This window comes from Brienomyrus brachyistius, chromosome 16 (assembly GCF_023856365.1).
Source record: "Brienomyrus brachyistius isolate T26 chromosome 16, BBRACH_0.4, whole genome shotgun sequence".
Lineage (NCBI taxonomy): Eukaryota > Metazoa > Chordata > Actinopteri > Osteoglossiformes > Mormyridae > Brienomyrus > Brienomyrus brachyistius.
Window position 1 is genome coordinate 7673637 of NC_064548.1, and position 20556 is coordinate 7694192.

A 20556-nucleotide genomic window follows, 5' to 3' on the forward strand; every position below is an offset into this window, starting at 1 on the left:
AATAATCATTTGGGAACACTGCCTCTTGGGACAGCTAATGCAAGAGCCTGCATATGTTCTTCTGGGGTGCCCCCCTACCTTGAAGTTGCTGGAGTTGACCCAGGAGCTGGCGATGCCATCCACCATCCTGTCCAGCACAGCCTGGTCCTGCTCCAGATCATGGGACTTCTCCTTGTCGGCAATAAAGTCTATGATCTCCTGGCCTACCTGCAGGCGTCGACCCACATCCTTCTGCATCACCTGGGCCACGCAGTACTCCATGCCGGCCTCCATGACCGGGGGCGCTCACAAGCAGACCACAGTTCCCCACAGCCGAGAAGGAAAAGGAAAAATCCAATGTATGTTTGTGTGGTGGCAAGCGGCGATGAGCCCTAGGTTTGCTGGGGCGTCAGCGGGAGGGCAGCACTGTAGAGATGCAGGCCCGGGTATGGCAGCTATGTACCATGTGTGTCCAAGCAGCAGCTGCTGGGTCAGTGTTGCCCCCCTCCTTCCTTCCCTCTCTCTCTCTTTAAAAAGAGTGTCACTGAGGCTAACAGCTAGTAGCAGTGGTAACCGGAGACAAGAGCCAGATGAGAGCTGTGCTTCATAATTCAGGAGTCCATAGTGGCCAGGCAGTCCTGTGGTCAGGGCAGAAAGGTATCTTATCAAAAGGGGAACTTTCACTCTTCAGTGGAGCAAAAAACAAACAAACATGCTGAGTTAACAGGCACTCCATGTACATGCTGGCTAGCACACAGCAGGAGTAAGAAACCGTAACCCGCTTACCCTCAAAGGGTGACATTCCCAGAAATGAACATCAATAATGTCACTGAATATTCCTGAGAGAAAAACAGACCCCTCCCAGATCAACAGCGACAGGGGGGGCACACACTGTGACCGGAAAGCCCCGGTTTGCTCTCCAAAGGCCCCCCCCTTACAGAACCGATGGCAGGTACGAGGTTCCTAGTAACGAAAGACGTGATGCTGGAACCGCTTGCGGAGTGAACATCCTGACGGGGCCGGAGCTGTTTACGGGAGAACATCCTGATGTGTCCGGGGTTTTTTTTACGTGTACGAGAAGGGAGCCTCACAAACCCCCCGACAGACGCTTGCGGCCCCGGTAAATGGGCCCAGCGCCGGGCACTGCCACACCTGCGTTCCGGGTAAATCATGAGGACTGAAAACACGGTTAATGTCGGGAGGCTTCGGCCTCGGAGTATATGGAGAAAGAGCGTTTATACCCCGTGAAGGCGACCGGCCCCGGCCCAGCCGGACAGGGTCTCCCGGCCTGGGGAGAAACACGGCGCCGCCGTATCGTTACAGATTGACATTTGGGCGTTGGAACCGGCGGTAATTACCGGGGAGGCGGTGGCTTGAAGAACCGCGCCCGGCTCACTCCGCAGGCGGTTACTGGTCCGTCATAAGCCACCCGGACCTCCGTTTGCACGGATGCGGCCACCGACAGTCAGGGATCCGCCATACGGAGATAGAAAGCCGCTGCAAAGCCCCGTCACAGATTACAGATACAGCAGGCAGGAGCCGAAGGGCGAAGTGCGGTCAGTGACCCTGTCGGGGCGAGACGGTGGGCCGGCAGCGGGCTAACGGACCGGAGCCTCAGAATAACGCGTCAGTGATCGGCGCTACGTATCCACAATGAACCGCGGCATTAATCCGGGAACGGCCACACCTTCACTTACCGTGCTCGGGCCTTTGCCACCAAAACAGTGAAAGAAATAGTAACTGATAGGCGAACGCCCGCTGGGTCGTGCCCTCGGCTGTACGACGGCGGCGGGGGTACCGCGGCGTCGCTTCACCCGGACCGCTGCGGCTGGACAATAATGGGACGGCGGTGCGCATGCGCAGAGCGAGCGCCCCGACGGCGAGCATGGCTCCACTTCCTGCGCGTGCACGATAACTAATACGTAAAAAACCATTCACGTAGCATATTTTAATGTCTGAAAACGAGCTTTTTTTAATATATCAAAATACCAGTATTGTTTTAATTTGTTGCCGAATAAGTCTAATAATAATATCAACCCTGGTCCCGAAAATGAAATGCTTTCGGTTTAAGCTGTAATCTCCAACGATATTAACTTATATCTTTATTACGCAAAATTTAACTGCATCTGAGCCAATATAATTCCGTCAACATTTACCATGGTTTGAGATTGAATTTCAGGATTACAAAAAGAAAAGGATTACAGCACGAGAAAACCATCTCAAAGAGACGTGCTTATATGATGATTCGACATGGCTAATGGGACGTGTCCTTATTACAAACGACTGAGGTCTTTTCAGGCAGTTATATTTAATTATTCTATATTGAACGGCTGGTGTTTCTGGAAACGAAAAAGTTTGCGCTCCTCACTTTACCCGTAAACTGATATAGCCTCCAGAGAAATTCCAATATTGTGATGATCATTTGATCTTTGTTATTGCATAGGAATGAGTAATTAAATCATTTGCTGCATTTTAGCACAGATGGGCCAAGACGTTGACAAACCCGTGAGCCTCCCCCTGAGCAGTATCGGTGCGTTTTGGTTCAAGTTACAGCCCAACGTGTTCACGTTCTAATAGCACCACCAAGCGGCAGTGAACGTAGATACACCCGCGTTAACCTAGCCATGAAATAAGAGCGTTTAAGGTCGGGCGGTAGGCTGAATCAGTGTTCCCCCTAAGGCAGAGGTGGCCAGTCTTATCCGCAAAGGGCCGATGTATATGCGGGTTTTCGCTGCAACTCCCTAATTCGATTACTAATTAGAGGAGTGATTGGCTGAATAGTCCTCACATCTGGATTTGAACAGCTGACCTACAGGTTATCCCAAAAACCTGCATATACACCGGCCCTTTGCGGATAAGATTGGCTACCTGAACCCTTATAGACTTTGATATCAAATGGCAAGTGATTGAATGCAAGAGGCTGCAAAGGCTTGATATGATATAAGAACGGAACAAACATTGCAACAAGTCCTGTCACCTTGAAAATGCCAAAACATATTTGCTTAGTATTGTGGATTGGTGACTTTTTTTTAAAGATCTGCACTTTCTTCAAGGCCAGGCCACTTAAGGGACCAAATGGCTCATTTGAACATATTCCAGTATCATTAATCAATAACTAAAATAAATAGTTTGTTTATTCTTTCACGCAGCGTGTAGCTCAATGGGCTAAGCCTGTGTGCCTGTAATCAGATCATCACCGATCCAAACCCATCCTCGGCACATCTGCAGGTCCTTGAGCAAGGCCTTTAACTCCCAGCTCCCTGGGTGCCCCAACAGGTGGCTGAAAGTTGAGGGAGACAATTTCTCCACAGGGATCAATAAAGGTATCACTTACCATCTCTTGGTAACCCCTGTGTTTCACGCCACAATGGTATGAACTGTGGGACATAGACAACGTTTACAGAAATACGGACTTATGGAAAGTGTGTGTGAAAGGCTCAAAATGCCTGCGAGAGAACTCTCATGCACTTGATGATTTGACAGTGGGACAGCCCTGAACCCTGAAGGACTTAGTTTGAATGTGCACCAAAGTTTGCAGACTGGGCTGTACACCACCCATTACTCTGAAAACATCTTTAGGTTAAATTTTAACACCAGTTTAGAAATATAACCCCCAAACCACCTTTGAGATATCAGGTCAAATCCCAGTGTAGTTGGACATCATAGTTTTTAAATCAACACAAAATCCTTTCTCAACGAAAAGAGCTAATTAAACAGTCCTTTTAACACACTAGGTAGCTGTTTTATGAATGAGAAAGTTAAACAAAAACAGATCTAATGGTAAAACATTTCACCACTGGGCCGTTGAGCAAGGCCCTTAACCCCCCCCGCTCCAGGGGTGCCGCACACAGGCTGACCATGTGCCATGACCCCCAAGCTTGCTCTCACCTGCATGTCTGTCTCTCTCTCAGAAAATGCAAGATGGGGTAGGTGCCTGTGTGGCTAGAAGGTTGCTGGTTCAAGCCCTGACCTATAGATTCCTCTCTTTTGGGCCGTTAACTCCCTGGATAAATGACTGACCCTGCACTTAAACCCTATGTGTCTTCTCAAAAGACAGGACAATGGGACATGCCAACAGTAGCATTCCAGCATACTTGAAAATGGCGATGATTTAATCTTCATTCTATATACAGAGAAGGTGGTGTCACATACAAATGAGACAAGCAAGAGAGATACATAAATTACATTTCCATGTAAGGAAGGTACTCGACAGTGACATTAAAACTTTACAGTCCTTTAATGTACTAACAGCACAGGCTCCCACAGTCACACCAAACGGCACAGGCTCCCACAGTCACACCAAACGGCACAGGCTCCCACAGTCACACCAAACGGCACAGGCTCCCACAGTCACACCAAACGGCACAGGCTCCCACAGTCACACCAAACGGCACAGGCTCCCTTAGTCCCCTTTTATGCTCTTCTTCCTCTTTGTTTTTCCTTTAGACACCGGTGCAGCTGTGCTCCCAGCGTCAGCCTGGTCACTTGTTGCTCCTGAGGATCTCTCCACCATCTTCTTCGTGCCCTTTGATTTCGGCGCAGGTGTGGCTTTAATGATGATCTCGTCATCCTCCTCGTCATCATCGATTTTCAAGGACTTCCTTTTCTCCAATACGGACGGCGTGCACACTGGCGTATCAGCCTGTCGACACGCACAAAATAACATCACCTGGACGCCGGAAACCTACAGCTTCTCAGTGCAGGTGGGCCTTTGTAGTCACAGCAACCACATTCAGAAACACAGCAGGCAATGGTAAGAAATAACATTTCAGGACCACGGCGCTACATACATTAAAATGCAGAGATATCAGATCCACTGTGGGCACATGGGTTTCACTGCATGCAAGCAGGCAGTGAGCTTAATGCACCTTTTTGCTGTCGGCACAGTTATCTTACCCAAAATGACAGACACACCTGGGGTAATTTTCACACTGCGCCACCAGGATGCAGTGAACGGACACACATTCCAGCTGATGCTCAGGCCTCATTTCACACCAGGCTCCCCACCACCATACAAGGCCTGGATGGCGTGTTTTTTTTTTTTATACATCTACTCCCTACGGACGGCATCCACACCAGACCAGTGTACCCTTGGTCAAATGGCAAAGGATAGGCTGTGCAAGTCTTGCATTATTCAAAAAATAAAAAGCAAAAAGGGATTTCCACACGTACCTGACTGCAGACCGATGTCTCGGCCTCTGCCGTCATCTTCCTCCTCTTTCCCTGCACTTGGGAAGCCTTCAGAAATTAAAATCACATGTCAGTTTTAACTTCATGGAATGCATTGCAGCTCAGTTTTGCAACAAGTCTCTTTACCAGACGGCACAGCTTAAATAAATTTTAATAAAAAAAGCAGTAGAAGATCTGCAACCTTCATGTCATGAAAGTACCCATCTGTAAAACTGTGACCCAGCATCCGAAAGAACAAAAAATTCAAAGACATTTCTAGCATTGATGGTCTAACGCCTGAGCTAAAGACGGCCTGAAGGACCGAGAACATACAAATCCCGGGAAGTTGTAGTCGATTCCCTTCGCTGCCAGCCTCTTCCGCAGATGTGCCTCTTTGTGCAGAAGGCGGCTGGTCATGCGCTCCACCTCCGCCGGCGTGTGATTCTTATTGTAGCGTCTGACGGCTGGATGTTGTGGCTTACGGAACATACGCTGCGACCCCACGAACAGCCTGGCATGGACCTTCTCAGGTGCGACAACCTCACCTGTCCAGACACAAGCAGTAAAATGTGCCTGAAACGTACAGCACAAACTGATCTATATCTATACCCAAAACCACCATCACCCCCCACTCCAAACAACAAAACTCAAACTTACATTTGATGAGTCTTTCCCCCATTAGGTAGTTGTTCATAGTTTCTGCAACGATCTTCGCCACCTCATCACATTCAAACTCTATAAAAGCGTAACCCTTGCTTCCTCCCGTCTGCAATGCAGAAAGATTTAATGAATAGATTTCTTTTAAGTTGTTAATAATGTTAACCCTAAACAAAGAAAACAAGACATCGGGATGTCTATAATGTAGAGTAAATTTAATTTAAATTTAATTAAACACTGCAGCCTGTTTTGTTGTAGGTACATGGGTTTAATCACTCCACTATGGAAGCGGGCGATGAGCTTAATGTACCAACTTCCTGTGGGCACAGTAATCTTACCCCAGATAACGGGTATACCGGGGGTAATTTTCAGACTGTGCCACCTTTAACTTCAACACAAAGAACCAGAAAAGACGGAGGCCCATGTTACCTTTTTGCTCCTGGACAGTCGTAACCTGGTGATTGTCCCGAACTGCTCAAAGTAGCCTTTAAGCTGCGGTTCAAAGAGGCCTCTTGGTAGGTGACCAACGTAAATCACCCCAGATACCAGGGATTCGCGCTGAAATACATTAAATGCGCCATGTAATCCGCAGAATTACACGGTAAACAACGGCAGACATTATATCATATTTCAATTTTTCATTTTAGAGAAAGTCTTTACTTATTGGAGGACTATATATTAAGCAAAATATATTTTTACAGGCGAAGTGGACTTGAACAGCTTATACAGATTATTTTAACTATCAATGACCAACCAACATTTAAAAAGTCAGCGTTTCTTTTTCGGCTGAAAACGCGCATTTTGCTACCGAACAGCGACCCCAATAAGATACATAAAAAAGCAAACTAAAACGTGTGAAGTATGCCGTTAAGTTTCCCTCTATGACACGCACCATATGCACGCCATGTGCATTAACTTACTTTTTTTGGTCTTTTCTTCACCTCCTGAACCTTCTTTTTAAATTCCACCTCCTGACTCGGATTCAGAGCTAGAAGGTTTTTCGCCGCATTTGTTACGGCAGACTCATTCCCGGCCATTGAAGAATCCGGCTAAAATATACACTATAACACTCCGCAATCGCTCACCTACCACCTCCTAACTAAGCACGTTGTCCAACACGCTTAAGCGGAAACCAACGATATAATCCTTGCGGCGCGGAAGTGGTTTCCGGTTAGTGCGTGTCTCTGGAGCGTCCCCTATCGGTGGATGGCTAACGGTGTTGAGACAGTTGCCGCATGGTTGCACTGGATTTCGATTTTGGATGTTAACGTACGCCGCAACCTGTGAAAGTGTCTGGGGCAGATGGATAACGGGTGGATTGTAGGATGGGTGACGTATTTAAAAAAATCCATATGCCTCGAATCGAAATAATAAGCATCAAATGTCTCCAGTGTTTTATTTGGGTGTTTTATTGAAGTCTAAAGCACACTCATCTAGGTCATTCAAAAATTCAATATATTACTCGGAATGAAATTGGCTAATGGCCAGACTCGTTTGTAAACTGTACATCCTCTTAAGAACGCTAAAGGGGGTGGGCGAGTTGGGGTAGTCGTCATTTAAATAGGCTTGACGTTTCAGGATTCTGGTAATTAACCTCCTCTAAACAGTGAACACAAGAAGAGCGGATTAAGGACTGTCTACACACAGCCAGAAATGACTATAAAAATAATTTACTCCACTAAAAATGGGAGACCTGAGCAAGCAGAGTTTTCTGCTGATTACCCAGTTCGATGTCAAAGGTAGGCATACTGGCGTTCATAACTGAGTTATATGAGCAATTCCAAGTTGGCAGTGACATAATGTAACAGAGGTGTAACATTTACATTCATGTGTGTCAAGCATTATTGATGTTTACTGTAATATGTTACCTTAACTGTCAAGACAATATTTAACCAAATTAAATTAAATATCCTTTTGAGCTTGGCTTATTAAAATGTTCCTCAACCGTTTTGATTATGAAAAGATGTCATTAACTCCAGTATTTTAAGTAGCAGATGTCAATATTTTCCGGGAACGTTGCTTTATTAATCTTGAACAATGATCGTTGCATTTCTTTTCGGTTTTAAAAGGTTTACACAGTTATAACTGTGATGATCGTATCCTTTCCAGTACGAAATGAATACAGAAAACTAATTTTACCATTACAATGCTCTGCTGGTTTTTCTTCCGTGACAGGATACATAATTCTTTATTGGTTATTTGATAAAAAGCTTCGTAGTACTTTGGTCATGTAGCATCTGTATCGGAGTAAGGATAAGGAACAATCGATGGATGGATTTCCCGCTATGTAATTGACATAAAATTATTTTAACTGTAGAGGATCCCTTTTCTTGTACACTGAGGAATTCTGCTCTTTCTGCGAATAAATGCAAGTAGTTCAATTTGATTTAAATATCATTTCATCTTAATGAATCAGATTAAGTACTACCCTGGAAAAAACATGGAATAAGTGGAAAAAAAACGTACACTTAAACCTAGAGTTTTAAAAGGGGCAAATCTCTTGCACAAGCTCGTTTTAAATAGTTTGGGCAAAAGCGCAAGTGCTCATACCCCCGCCCCCCCAACACATACACACAGGCAGACGCAGGTGCCTGATGGAAGGTCTTAGGGTTGGTGTGAAAAGAGTGCACTGTGTTAATGTGCACTAATTATTTAGGCTAAAATAAACATGCTGTCTCTTCATGTAAAATGCAACATAAATCTCAGTAAAAGAGGGGTCGCTTCCCAGGGGGATCCTGTAGCTTTGGGGCCCAGGTGCTGCTGACAGCGTGTTTTCTCACCAAGACACTGTGCCTCAGAGACGACATGTGCTACCTCCAGCGCTGTCACTCAAACATCCCACTAAGATGGCCCTGAATGTCTGCTCTAGCTCTGGCTCTTAAAGATGCAGGGAAGGGAAATTTATGGCTGGAAAAGAGGATTTATCACTGATGCGTGATCTTAAAGGATCATGGTACATTTCCAGAAAGTGGTGTAAAATGGTGACATTGTTAAATTCAAAAGCAATGGATGCTGCAAACACTTGAAACACAGAATGATCTGTCTGTGAGCCTCCCCAAGGAAGGTGGAAGGCTGATGCCTGCTGTGAATCCTGCCATTACAGTAGAAAATGTGCTAACCAGTTCCATCATTAAACTCTAGATTCTTAGCAATGATGGCTTAAGACAGCATGTTATGCTTGCTGATGTACCTCTCTGCGTAGGTATGTTTATAACTGTAACCCAGCTATTTTCCAACACATTTTATTTAACCAAGACTGTATAATACAAGTATGTTCTCCCCATGTCGTCATGGGGTTTCCTCCGGGTACTCCGGATTCCCCCCACAGTCCAAAGACATGCTGAGGCTAATTGGACTTGCTAAATTCCCCATAGGAGTGCATATGTGAGTGAGTGTGCCCTGCGATGGGCTGGCCCCCCATCCTGGGTTGTTCCTTGCCTCATGCCCATTGCTCCGGGATAGGCTCCGGAGCCCCCACCACCCAGTAGGAAACCCCACGACGACACGGGGAGAACATATAAACTCCACACACATGTAACCCAGGCGGAGACTCGAACCTGGGTCCCAGAGGTGTGAGGCGACAGTGCTAACCATTGCACCACCATGCTGCCCCATGGCCTTCTTCATGAATATTTTTAATAATCAACACAGCTTCTGATTTATAGAAAGTTAAAGTTATTTGCTTGAGGAGCGAATTAAGCAAATTAGCAGAGAGAATGGCTGGTGGGCCATGGCTGAAAGTAAGCCCTTTGACTCCCTCCTATATATGGGCGAGGAGGAGATTAGGTGTTTTGTACACAGAGGAGGGTACTCTGGACATCAGATGAAGTCCCTGTACATCCGGAGTGCACTGTCAGAAGAAAGGGTACCAATTTGTATGTTTGCTTGTCTCTTGGGCTTTAGCCCCAAGGGTCTAGCAATTGTACCCTTAGCTGTAGGTCATTGTCCCTTTTAAGGTACAGAATTGGACTCTGAGGAACATCCCCAAGGTGCAAACGACATTAATGTACCCTCAATGGTACAAAAAAGTTCCTCATAGTCTATTTCTGTACCTTAAAAGGTACATTTACCTACAGCTAGGGTACAATTGACACACCCATCAGAGTACAACCCCAGTGACAAACAAAGGTACAATTTGGTGCCTTTTTGCCTGACAGTGTGAATGTAATGAGCTTCTCTCCAGGTTACCAAGAGTCACCAGTGGTGTGATTAGAATAATTACAATGCAAACAGCTATAATTAATTACCATCACAGGAACACACAGAATTACCGCAAAGCTACTTAATTAATACCGATAATAATAAGGACCAACAAATTTAGGAAATAAAGATTGCATGATACATAAAATTAGGCTGTTACTTTTAAATATTCCTGTAATTTGCTGAAATTACTTGTGAGCATCACCACCGTTGGATGGCAGAGGGATCGTGTGTCATCTTGGCTGTAAATGAGGTTAATGGGGACGGAGACCCAGTGCGCCTGTTTCCCTCTGCCTGTGATGCTGTATATGTTTCAGATTTGGCCCAGCACTCATATAGGAATAGCAGCAGATCATTTAGACAAGGTCAAATGGTGACAGAGTCACCGTGAGAACCATGACCTCCATGGCCTTGCCTGATGGTCTGATTGTTGGATGAAACGTCTGTCCTTCAAGCCCAGAGTGGGCACAGGACAGTGCCTTCATTTGTGTGTGTGTAGGGGACAGGGGTTGGGTATGTCTAGATGTCATATTGTTACTCCATTGCAGATGTTTGACAGATGGAAATAAGAACAACAGTCAAAATATTTTAAGCAAGAGTGGGAAGGATACATAAACGTCGCAGAGTTTTCCTTCCAGGATGCCAAATCCACAGGCCCATTGCGGGTTTATAGGTGTGGCCTGTGCGTTTACTCACTTGAACACCTTTTCTGTTAGCTTGTCTATTTGTCTGGAACAGAACAGAAAACCTTTTTTAAACCACGTGCAAGTCATCTCCAGCATACGCTGGGCAGTACATCACCTGCCAGCTCCCCCTGACCCCATCTCCCTCTCCTGCTCTTAGACCTTTTCCTGGCAGCGGCAGGTTCAGGACCCAATGACATTCTGAAGCATTACAACCTCAAGGGCAGCATCGTCAACATCTCCCCCCTGCTGGAGCCCAACAGCCTGCACCGCCGCTACAAGCTGGAGCTGGTGGTTGTAGACTGTGACACTGAGCCTCTAGGTACTCTCTTATGCCAGCAGGGCTAGTATGACTTGCTAGGCTAAGCTAACATTTACTCAACTACAAGCTGGAGTTACACTAAACTAAGCTAACGTTTACTCAGCTATAACCTGGAGGTGCTGAAAGAGTAACAGTGAGCTTCTACGTATTCTCCACCATGATGGGAGGGCTGACGCCATACTACACTAAGCTATCTTTTACTGAATTACAAGCTGGAGTTACTGTAAACTAAGCTAAGCTAAACTAACGTTTAGTCAACTACAAGCTGCAGGCGGTGGCTGTGGACTGTAACAGCGAGCCATTAAGTATTCTCTACCATAGCTGGAGGGTCTGGGTGCTATGTAAAGCTACGCTAAGCTAACATTTACTCAGCTACAAGCTGCAGGCGGTGGCTGTGGACTGTAACAGTGACCTGCTAGGTATTCCCAAGCATGGCAGGAGAGGCAGCGCTACGTCACATCGCATCGTGACGAGCTAATGTGCATTCAGCTTCAGAGAGTGTGCATTTACGGCACGTTTCAGCTAATGGTCACAATAGCTGGTGTCAGAGGTCACAAAAGTAAATGAATATATAAAAACCAATGAGATGTTATTATAGCCATTGTGAGAATGATTGCCTGGTATAAAGTGTTATCAAGAAAAGCTGTCTGTAGCTGTGGGCCCCGCTGATTAACGTATCTGCATGAGAACAGGCAAAGCAGCCCCTGAAGGCCAGACATGGTTTTCACAGGGTGTGGTGTTACAGGTGCAGAGCTGGCCACGGTCTTGGGCTTTGATCCCTCCTTCTTGGAGAAAAGGTGGGCCTCTATCATAGGAAAAGTATGGGAAATGTGTGCATTTGACATCTCAATCAGATAAAACATCAATAATTGAATCTTACTCAAGTTTGCCTAGATGGGCTTGATCAATGTTTGTTTGGAATAAACGATGGAAGTAATGAATCAGCCTGTTTAACCCGATTTTCTTACTAATGCTCAACAATCTATTACATAAGATATCCACCTTTCATAACTTCATGGCAAGACAAATTAAATTCATGATTAGAATCTTACCCAACTATCCTTATTAAAAATCTGAGTCTAATGGTGACTGGGTCTAAACGAGTAAAATTTAGAGTATATATATCCCAAAAACTAGGCTAAAATTCCCGACTTCCTTTATAATATGCAGCATCGGCGCATGAGTGTGATTGGCTTAGACTCTTCAGCCGAAAAGCAGGTGGAGTTTGCGTGTGATTGGCCTTCCTGTCTGCCCTCCTCAGCTGGCTAGGCTTGTTCAAAGTCCTGTCGGAAAGCAGAAACAAGCCATTGCCCTTTCAGCACAAGAAGATGCTGTGCAAAACACAGGAGTGCGAGCATGTGTGAGAAGGTCCTGCAGCTGAGGTGTGAGGCCTCTCCTCCATCACTGCAGTCGCATGAACGTTCTGCACAGTGGTGTTATTATGGTCTATAAGGCTGATTTATACTTGTGTGTATAATATACACCATCGGCAACCTTGTAGCCACGTACCCTACGCTGCAGCCTGACGCCTGTGATTTTTGCTGAGGTGCATGTCAGGCTACGATGTAGGATACGCCGCAACGGTGCCTATTCCATGCCGACAGCATAGGTTCTACGCAGAAGTATACATCAACCTGTACATTGCAATGCTTTCCGCTAGCTGACCTGTAAGCAGGTAGCCACTTAGCCTTCGTGTATCTGGACATCAATCTGACCGGCTTCCTGGTTACCCAGGAAGCTGTGTAATGGACCTGCTTGCCTGGTGCCTGCTTTTAATGCCACAGCTCCTTGCAGGTTACAGTCAGCCTCAAAGCCCTCACCTTCGACTCCTGGTGAGTTCCCATTCCCAGCAACTGTTACTGTGACACTGTCACACCCCTCCCAAATGCATACCTTGGGCTGATAGCACCTCCTCCCCCCACCCTGACCAACACGCATTCTTCCAGGTTCCTGGTCACCAGCTGAATTAACAGCCAAAGCCTTTTCCCATTGCCATCGTTAATCTCCTTGATTAGAATTTTTAACAAACGCACAGAAAGGCCACATAGTTGTGCAGCAGATTTGTTTAGCAGGCCCTAAGCTCCTCCCACCTGAGCTCCCTGAACTCTGATTGGTTATACCGTCATCATGACATCATTCATGCTTCCTTACATTCTCAGTTTCTTTGGCACAAGGTCAATGCTGCTTCTGTGATTTGCTTAACGGGGTCCACTGGGTTTAAGGGCAGGGGGGGGCGTCAGCCACAAGCCCGAGTGCGACATAGGTAGTGTCTGCGACTGTGGCTTCAGCATGTTTATGAGCTTTTGATGGGTGAAGGGCCGGGAATAATGTGTGCTTTCATGTTAGCCGTAGGCCTCATATCAATATGAATAGACCTCTCTTTGTTGGCCATTATGAAATGGAAAGGAGGAAAACACTACAGACAAACAAGGAGAAAACATGACAAACAAGGACAGCAGCAAGACAAAGGACCTTAAAACTTCCCCAGACCAGGTGTTTTATGTTAATGTGCCTGTTATTTTCTTTCACAATTAAAAAACAAGACACGTTTATTAAAGAGGTTAAAATGGTTATCCTTGAAGCCTGTTGTGTTTTTGAATGTTTTTCTCCTTTTGTGAGGCCTAACAGACATGAAGTCATATCGCAGCGATGCAAGCAAAACATCACACGTCGCACTAGGGGAAAGGAACAGCTTGGAGATCTTGTGTCATATCTTAGCCTTAAATGGGGCACCTCTCTTTGGACAGTTACCAGCTGTAAGCTCTGCCCTGCATAGTGAAAAGTTAGCTGGTGGGTAAAGGCTGTAAGACCAGGAGATGACACCAGGGTGCCAATGGGATGATAGCGCAGCCTTCCGGTGACACAGGGCCATTGTCTGCAGGCAGTGGAAGGACGCGGCGATCATGTGCTGCTGCGGGTGATGTATAGCGACCAGGATTTAATCTCCATGTTCAACATGGAGCTGGAGGTCCTGCAGCAGCCTACTGTAATTTTTACGAGCTGAGGTTTGTTAATTTTGATAATAAGTTAAGTGAGTAATATTTTAGTCCAACCTTTCTTTCGTCATTATTGTTGTTAGGGTTTCTCACCTTATCATAGGTGACTGTGGATGGACATCGAGGTCATACCACATCTGCTTTATGATGATCACTACTAATAATTATTATGCTTGTATTATAATTACAGTTGTCAACACTGTATAAGCGATTTGCTGTATTATTTATTTTGTAATCAAATTAAATAAATGTCAGGGAAACTGTCAGTTTCGGTTTAAACGTTAGGGTATAGAGATTGTCTGTGTTCAGATCTGTAATGTGCATAGATTGACTGCAGAAGAAGCCTGTGAAATTGTGTGCACGTGTGATAAGGCAGACGCTGGTCACCCTGCAAGTTCTCTGGCTCCTGTCTTACTTCAGATGCATGGACTGATCTGGCTGATGGACCTGAGGAGTAAGATGGACGGTAGTGACCTGCTGACCATGCTCGCCTTCACTGTCTGCCATGACCTGGACCACACTGGCCACAACAATGCCTACCAGGTGAGCCAGGCCCGAGCTGGGCTCAGACATGTCTAATCCCTGTGAGCACTGAGGATGCTACTCAGCATGGATCTGTGCTGTGATTCAGTCTTCCCTGTCTTTCTGAATTTAAATAGCTGACACTCAAACACTATAGCATATTGATATGTATGTTCTAATAGTTATCATACAAGTAAAACAAACTGCATAATATTGTTATAAATTTCTCGAAAACAGGCATAAATTTAGGCTTCTAGGAATTCATGAGTCATGATTATTTTCAATGACACCAACATCACGTGAAGTTTGAAGAGCATAGTTTCTGGAAGCAGAAGGTGTACCACTGTGAGTCTTGCGGGGACTGCAATAAGCTTCCCGTCTTACAGATCAACACTTCTACAAAGCTGGCTCTCAGGTACAGTGACATCTCTCCCCCGGAGAACCACCACTGTGCCGTGGCCTTTGAGATCCCGGAGAAGGTGGAGTGACACTGTGTCATGTTCTGTGCATGTAGTGAACAGTCGCATCACTGCAACACATCACAGCAGGACACATGCTTCGATACAGGGATCAAACTCACCTGTTTTGCTGTTTAAAATATGACTGGATTAGTTCAAAGACTGAAGTTAATTATAATGTATTATATGCATATAGACCATATTTGAATTGGTAGTAGTGAGAATAGTACATATATAAATAATAGTACATAGTACATAATAATAAATAAATAGTACAAATAAATGGAGTGTCTAATTTTCTGGCACCAACAATGAGAAATGATTTTGGTAAATTAGTGAATTATTTATTATTATTTATTATTTAGTTTGCACTTACCATGACTTTTTATTTATACAGCCAGAAAGCAATATTTTCAGAAACATATTAACTGAGCAGTACAAAAGGACAAGGGAAGGCATCATCCAGTAAGTTTTTTTTTATTTTATTTTTTCTAGCATCATTCTTTAAGTGCACTTGACTCTTCCTGCTCTAACTTCATAGTGGCTATTCAGAACAGTCACGGCAAGGCTGTCTAGCTGGAATTGAGATAAATTCACATTGTGCAGTTATTCTATAGCTGGGACTCCCTTAAGACTGGTTAGCAGCCTGTAAGGCTACCTGCTGCTTATACACTGAGGTGAAATCAGTCCTTCGATGTACAGTACAAGTCAAATGTTTAGGCACACCAAGCAGCTTTAAAGCAGAGTGTCACATGACCTGGCCACATGACCTGGCCACAGTAGAAATGGTTTTGGAGGAGTTTGACCAGAGAGTGAAGGAAAAGTGGCCAATGAATGCTTAGCATATGTGGGACCTCCTTCAGGACAGTTGGAAATGAGTCCCAGGAGACCACTGCATGAAACTGGCGCAGAAGAAACAGTAGCATCAACTAGTCCCTGGAGCAATTGGGCTTTAACTGAAAATTATGATCATATTACCCCAACTTTATCTTCACTCCACTGGCTGCCAGTTAGATTTCGTGTTGAATACAAAATACTACTCTTAACTTATAAAGCTGTAAATGGTCTTGCACCGCAGTTTGTGAGTGACCTCATTCACAACTACATTCCGACTCGTACGCTTCAATCACAAGATGCAGGTCTTCTATTAATACCTAGAATAAGGAATGCTACTTTTCGGGGAAGAGCATTTGCTCATAAAGCACCACAGTTATGGAATAAACTTCCTATTAGTGTTCGGAACTCAGACACAATCTCTGCTTTTCAGTCAAGGCTTAAGACTTACCTCTTTAGTCGGTCTTTTGGAGAGTAAAATCCCCTTTTCTAAGGTCAATGGGAAATCTGGAGGTTCATGGTCATTTGAGATTAATGGTGAACGGGGGGATTGGTGTTGTCGTCCTACCACTCTCGCTGATCGCTTAAGTTATTGACAGTAGTTTGGCTTGACGCCAAAACCCCTGGAAACCTTCATGGCTGCGCTTCCTTCCAGGTCTCTCTTTTAGCCAGGCTGCCATAGTTACTTTAGTTCTGCCGGAGGTTAGGTTAGGTGTAGGGCAATAACTCTCTTCTCCATATACTTTTTTCCGAACTGATCCTGAGCTACACTACACCGTTTGAATCCTGTGGATTTTTAAAACTATATGGACTGGAATTAATGTCAAATGTCAATACAATTTTATGTTCCCCGGTCGCCCAGAGGAGGATGGGGTCCCCTTCCAAGTCTTGGTTCCTCTCAAGCTTTCTTCCTGCTAGAGGGAGTTTTTCCTTGCCACTGTCGCCTCAGGCTTGCATGGTGGGGGTTCAGGCCGGTTATATGTAAAGCGCTTTGTGACAATGACTGTTGTTAAAATAAACAACTATATAAATAAAATTGAATTGAATTTGAGCCAGCAGATGTGGGCACATCATTAGTTATCTGAACCCATGTAGATGCCACAATAGGTTCTGATAGGACCACAGATGGCTGATGCATTTCCTGCCTCTTGCGTAGCTTATGATGATCATGATCAAGGTGGGCGATATCTCCAACAAGGTGTAGCCTATGGATGTGGCAGAACCCTGGCTGGACTGTCTCCTCCAGGAGTTTTTTAATCAGGTAGGTGTCAGTCGGACACCTGGTAAAAGGGTCAGGGAGCAGGTAATGTGGTGCTCATGACCTGTAATCAAAGGCTACTATTCTGTGGCCCTGGAGAACTCCACTGCAGCTCCTGTTCTTGTACCTAATCTGAATTCACAATGGTAAAATATTATATTGATAGTCCACATGTAGCTTCGAGTATAACTGCCTGTATGAAATACAATAAAAAGTAGTTCAGCTGTAATCTTACCTCCAGGATGTTCTTGCTGCATTAAGATTAGCTGAACTGGAACTAGATACCATCATCCCTGTTTTCCCCATGATACACCTTCTTAAGAATGAAGGGTGAGAGGGAAAAAGACCATTGATGCAATCCTGGTTATTTCCAAACCGACCACTAGATGGAACCATGCCAGTTGTATTCTGTGGAATAGAACATTGCTTTGCTGTACTGTGAATGTTCTGTGTACATATCTGCTGCATTGCAGACTGTTCCTGACTTACAGTTTTCAGCCTGAGCATCTTCAGTTGTTCTGTCATTTTCAGATGGAAGGTGATATATCTCAGTTACCTGATGGCACTGACTTGATCACTACTTATTTTTTTCTTAATCTTTCTTCCATTCCTCTTGGATCCATCCCTTGACATTCATGTGAATCTGTCACCCTTTTTCCTGATCTTCTCACCCCTTCACCCATCTGTGATGGAATAGTCATTCCAAACAGCATATTCCCTTTTTTGCTTTTGTTATGTCAACAATTGTCAATAATATTTGCTAAACTAGTCAACAATGCAGTTTAATAAGACGCTTACACTCACAGTCAGCTTCCTGAGGAATGTTTCTGCATTGTTTTCGTGTTTTATCAGCAAAGCATCATAGTCTGGCCATTATTTGCTCCTATAGGAGCATTTCTTCCAACAGTACAATTAGCTCTGACAAATTAATAGTAATTTATCCATCCATCCATCCATTTTACCAGACCTGCTTTTCCTATATTACCTGCATTAATCTGTCTGTCACTGAACGGCTGAACTGTAATTTTGGTAATTCAGCTTGGGCTGCTGACTGATTTCTCATTACTGTAATAATTCATTTTAGTCTCGATCCTGTCTTGAGGGTGAATTTGTCAGCATCCACAGTGTTCACTGCTCAGCAACACTTTGCATTAGAATCCGTCATCATGGGATTCTAATGGTCTTTTTTTTTGGATGTTGCACTTAAATGCGTATAGATCAAGAAACACAATAACTCCCTGGTTTAGCAGCTGAGGGAAGCTCTCTGATGTTCATGGTGCAAATGGTCCAAATCTTCACTAAGACTCTGTACTATGGCTGCCGTGAGCTTTGCACTTGAAGGCCAGTACAGTGGTCTGTAGGGGAAACCCAGTGATGGCTGGGCATTGAGCTGCTGGAGGCCTCTGCTTGCTCCCCGGAAGGTAAAAACCCAGACGATAGTTCAGGGCCTCACTGTAGTGACAATGTATCAGCTTACTGTATCATCTCTACAATCCCACTGGCAAAGATCAGCCAGTCCACATGGCTGAGCTTAATTAGGTCATCCAATTATAAGCTCCAGTTCCTCTACTGTACTGTAATATTTCCTGAATGCATCCAGTGCAATACTGCTTGTTATCATATTCACCTTGGAGGATGAAAACAAGGGTTTAAGGTCAACTGCAGTTATACCACAGCTGATAGGTATGCATCATCCATGTACGGAGACAGTAAAATCCATCCTCCAACCAATTATCCAAACTGGTCTTGTGGGAATCCTGGAGCCTCGGCTGGGAAGCACAGGGCTCAAGGAAGCTGAACATCATAGGTGTAATTCCAGTCCATTGCAGGGTATAGAAGAACAATGTTATTTTGAAAGAAAAGGCATCAGCAGTAAATTTGCTCTCGCATGATGTCTGCTTCCTCCAAGAAGCTGCCTTCATACTTTGTTATAATGTCTGTTTCAAGAGTGTCAAAGAGAAGCTGGAGGGGCTTCCTGTCACATCCTTGGACAGGGACTAAGAGACCAAGCCGTCCTCTCTTATCAGCTTCATCCATTTCATCCTCTTCCCCCTCTTCACTGAACTGGCCGGCCTCTTCCCCTCTCTGGAGGTTAGAGAGCCCCTGTCATATATGGGGGCAGTGTGCAGTGTTGATGCTCTTCATGGTTTCTCACAGGCCTGTGCAAACACTATGAAGTCAGCAGTCACAGTCGAGTGGGAAATGATGGTTGAGTGCACTTATCCCAAAGACAATGCATTACTAAGGCGTACAGACTTGAGGGATGGGCAGTTGGTCACCTTTGACCGGGCCTGAGTATTCACTCTGTCTAGCCACTACAACATTTGTTTGGTGGTCAGTGAAATTAGTGACAGGGTTATGAAGGCGGCCATCGCTGGAAAATGTGTTTTTCTTTGATGGACCTTTTTGGGGGAGAGTACACCACTCATCTACCCTACCTGCTCTGACACATGTTCCCTAGCAACACATCATCCACCCAGTGCAGAAGGCCTTGGACTACTACACCGAGATGGAGAAGGCCCTGGAATAGGAGAGGCAGAACCGGGCCCAAAGGGGCAACAAGGAGGCCAGAGCTAAGGAGATGCTGAACACCCAGTCAGAACTGCAGCTGAAGGCCTGCAGTGCTACAGCTCCAAAGCGAGGGGTGGCCCCAGAACTGCTGTACTGTGATGGCCTCCTTCTAGAGACCTCAAGGCAATGCACACTTTGGCAAGCACCCCATTGGATTACAGCAACATCATGCTGAAGATGTAAATATGATTAAATATGAATATCTGGGCTTTGCATTTTAATATCTGTTCCACTTTGAATAATGCTAATTACCCATAAGCCCCTCAACTCATACTGTGATACAAAAGGGGGGAAAAAATCAAATAAACCTCATAAAACAGTTATGTGGTATTTGTTTTAAAGGCAGGCTATGTAGATACTAAAAGTTTAAACTAGAGAGCCCTGTACAGAAGTGAGCTTTATCATAACAAGAGGGGTAGCCAATATTATATATTCACCAGTGAGTGATTCAACCCCACAACTTAGTGTAAGTGATCATAATGGATTCGGTTTAACTTGTAAGCAAAGTCATAGTACGGTATGTATAAAAGCAGTGGAATAGAACAGTAGTTGAAACCAACTGTGCTGGTATTCTATTCGAGACTTCAACTAGGAGTCAGACAGACGAAAGGGGTGCCAGTGAGTGCCAGTACCGGCTGTGTCAGGTATCCCTGTTCATTAATTAGACAGGCACTCGTTTGAGGTGACTAAGATTACTGATGTCTAAGCATCCCACCAGAAGAGATTAAAAGTAATTGATATGTTACACAGTCTGCATTTACAGACTTGTTTGTATAGCCTTGCTAAGAAGTAGGAGGGTATGGGGTACCTAAGAGACCTTCCTGAGTGCAGCCCAGTTTGCACGCATGTGGAATGTTGTCCTGGAGTGCATGTGATCGATCATGAGCCAAGAAGGAAACATGCCTCT

General features: G+C 44.9%; 3 protein-coding genes and 2 non-coding genes across 9 annotated transcripts in view; 1 reads left to right on the forward strand and 4 right to left on the reverse strand.

Moving 5' to 3' along the window:
* clasp1a (cytoplasmic linker associated protein 1a) overlaps positions 1-1993 on the reverse strand; it is a 56728-nt gene extending 54735 nt beyond the window's left edge. For 2 of the 5 annotated variants that reach the window (XM_048978898.1, XM_048978896.1), the window contains exons 1-2: positions 1677-1993; positions 79-617 (exon numbers count right to left, since the gene is read on the reverse strand). In XM_048978898.1, coding sequence (XP_048834855.1) covers positions 79-273 — 195 coding nt within the window. In that variant the 5' untranslated portion in view covers positions 274-617; positions 1677-1993. The other 3 variants (XM_048978899.1, XM_048978897.1, XM_048978895.1) reach the window with 2 other exon arrangements.
* A 2069-nt stretch (positions 1994-4062) lies between these two features.
* On the reverse strand, positions 4063-6943 carry nifk (nucleolar protein interacting with the FHA domain of MKI67). Its single transcript, XM_048978930.1, has 6 exons — positions 6726-6943; positions 6235-6363; positions 5806-5914; positions 5482-5693; positions 5152-5217; positions 4063-4621 (listed from the first exon to the last, which is right to left on the reverse strand). The coding sequence occupies exons 1-6, from the start codon at positions 6840-6842 to the stop codon at positions 4382-4384; spliced, it is 873 nt and encodes a 290-aa protein (XP_048834887.1). The 5' UTR covers positions 6843-6943; the 3' UTR covers positions 4063-4381.
* Positions 4794-4914, reverse strand: LOC125710374 (small nucleolar RNA ACA64). The gene has a single exon (XR_007382978.1). It is a non-coding gene; the product is annotated as a small nucleolar RNA ACA64 (small nucleolar RNA).
* On the reverse strand, positions 6056-6182 carry LOC125710373 (small nucleolar RNA ACA64). Its single transcript, XR_007382977.1, has one exon. It is a non-coding gene; the product is annotated as a small nucleolar RNA ACA64 (small nucleolar RNA).
* Positions 6944-16882: 9939 nt separating the features above from the next.
* Positions 16883-19917, forward strand: si:dkey-219c10.4 (high affinity cGMP-specific 3',5'-cyclic phosphodiesterase 9A). The gene is given in 3 exon segments (XM_048978934.1): positions 16883-17081; positions 19026-19169; positions 19540-19917. Coding segments are annotated over 3 exon segments (315 nt in total). The 5' UTR covers positions 16883-16979; the 3' UTR covers positions 19609-19917.
* The last annotated feature ends 639 nt before the right edge of the window (positions 19918-20556 follow it).

Excerpts from the sequence above, each read along its gene's own strand:
- nifk (XM_048978930.1), bottom strand. The coding sequence starts at position 6,842 with ATGGCCGGGAATGAGTCTGCCGTAACAAATGCGGCGAAAAACCTTCTA. Across the intron at positions 5,694-5,805 it reads GGGGGAAAGACTCATCAAAT|GTGAGGTTGTCGCACCTGAG; the intron begins GTAAGTTTGAGT and ends GTGTCTGGACAG. Across the intron at positions 4,622-5,151 it reads AGACATCGGTCTGCAGTCAG|GCTGATACGCCAGTGTGCAC; the intron begins GTACGTGTGGAA and ends GCGTGTCGACAG.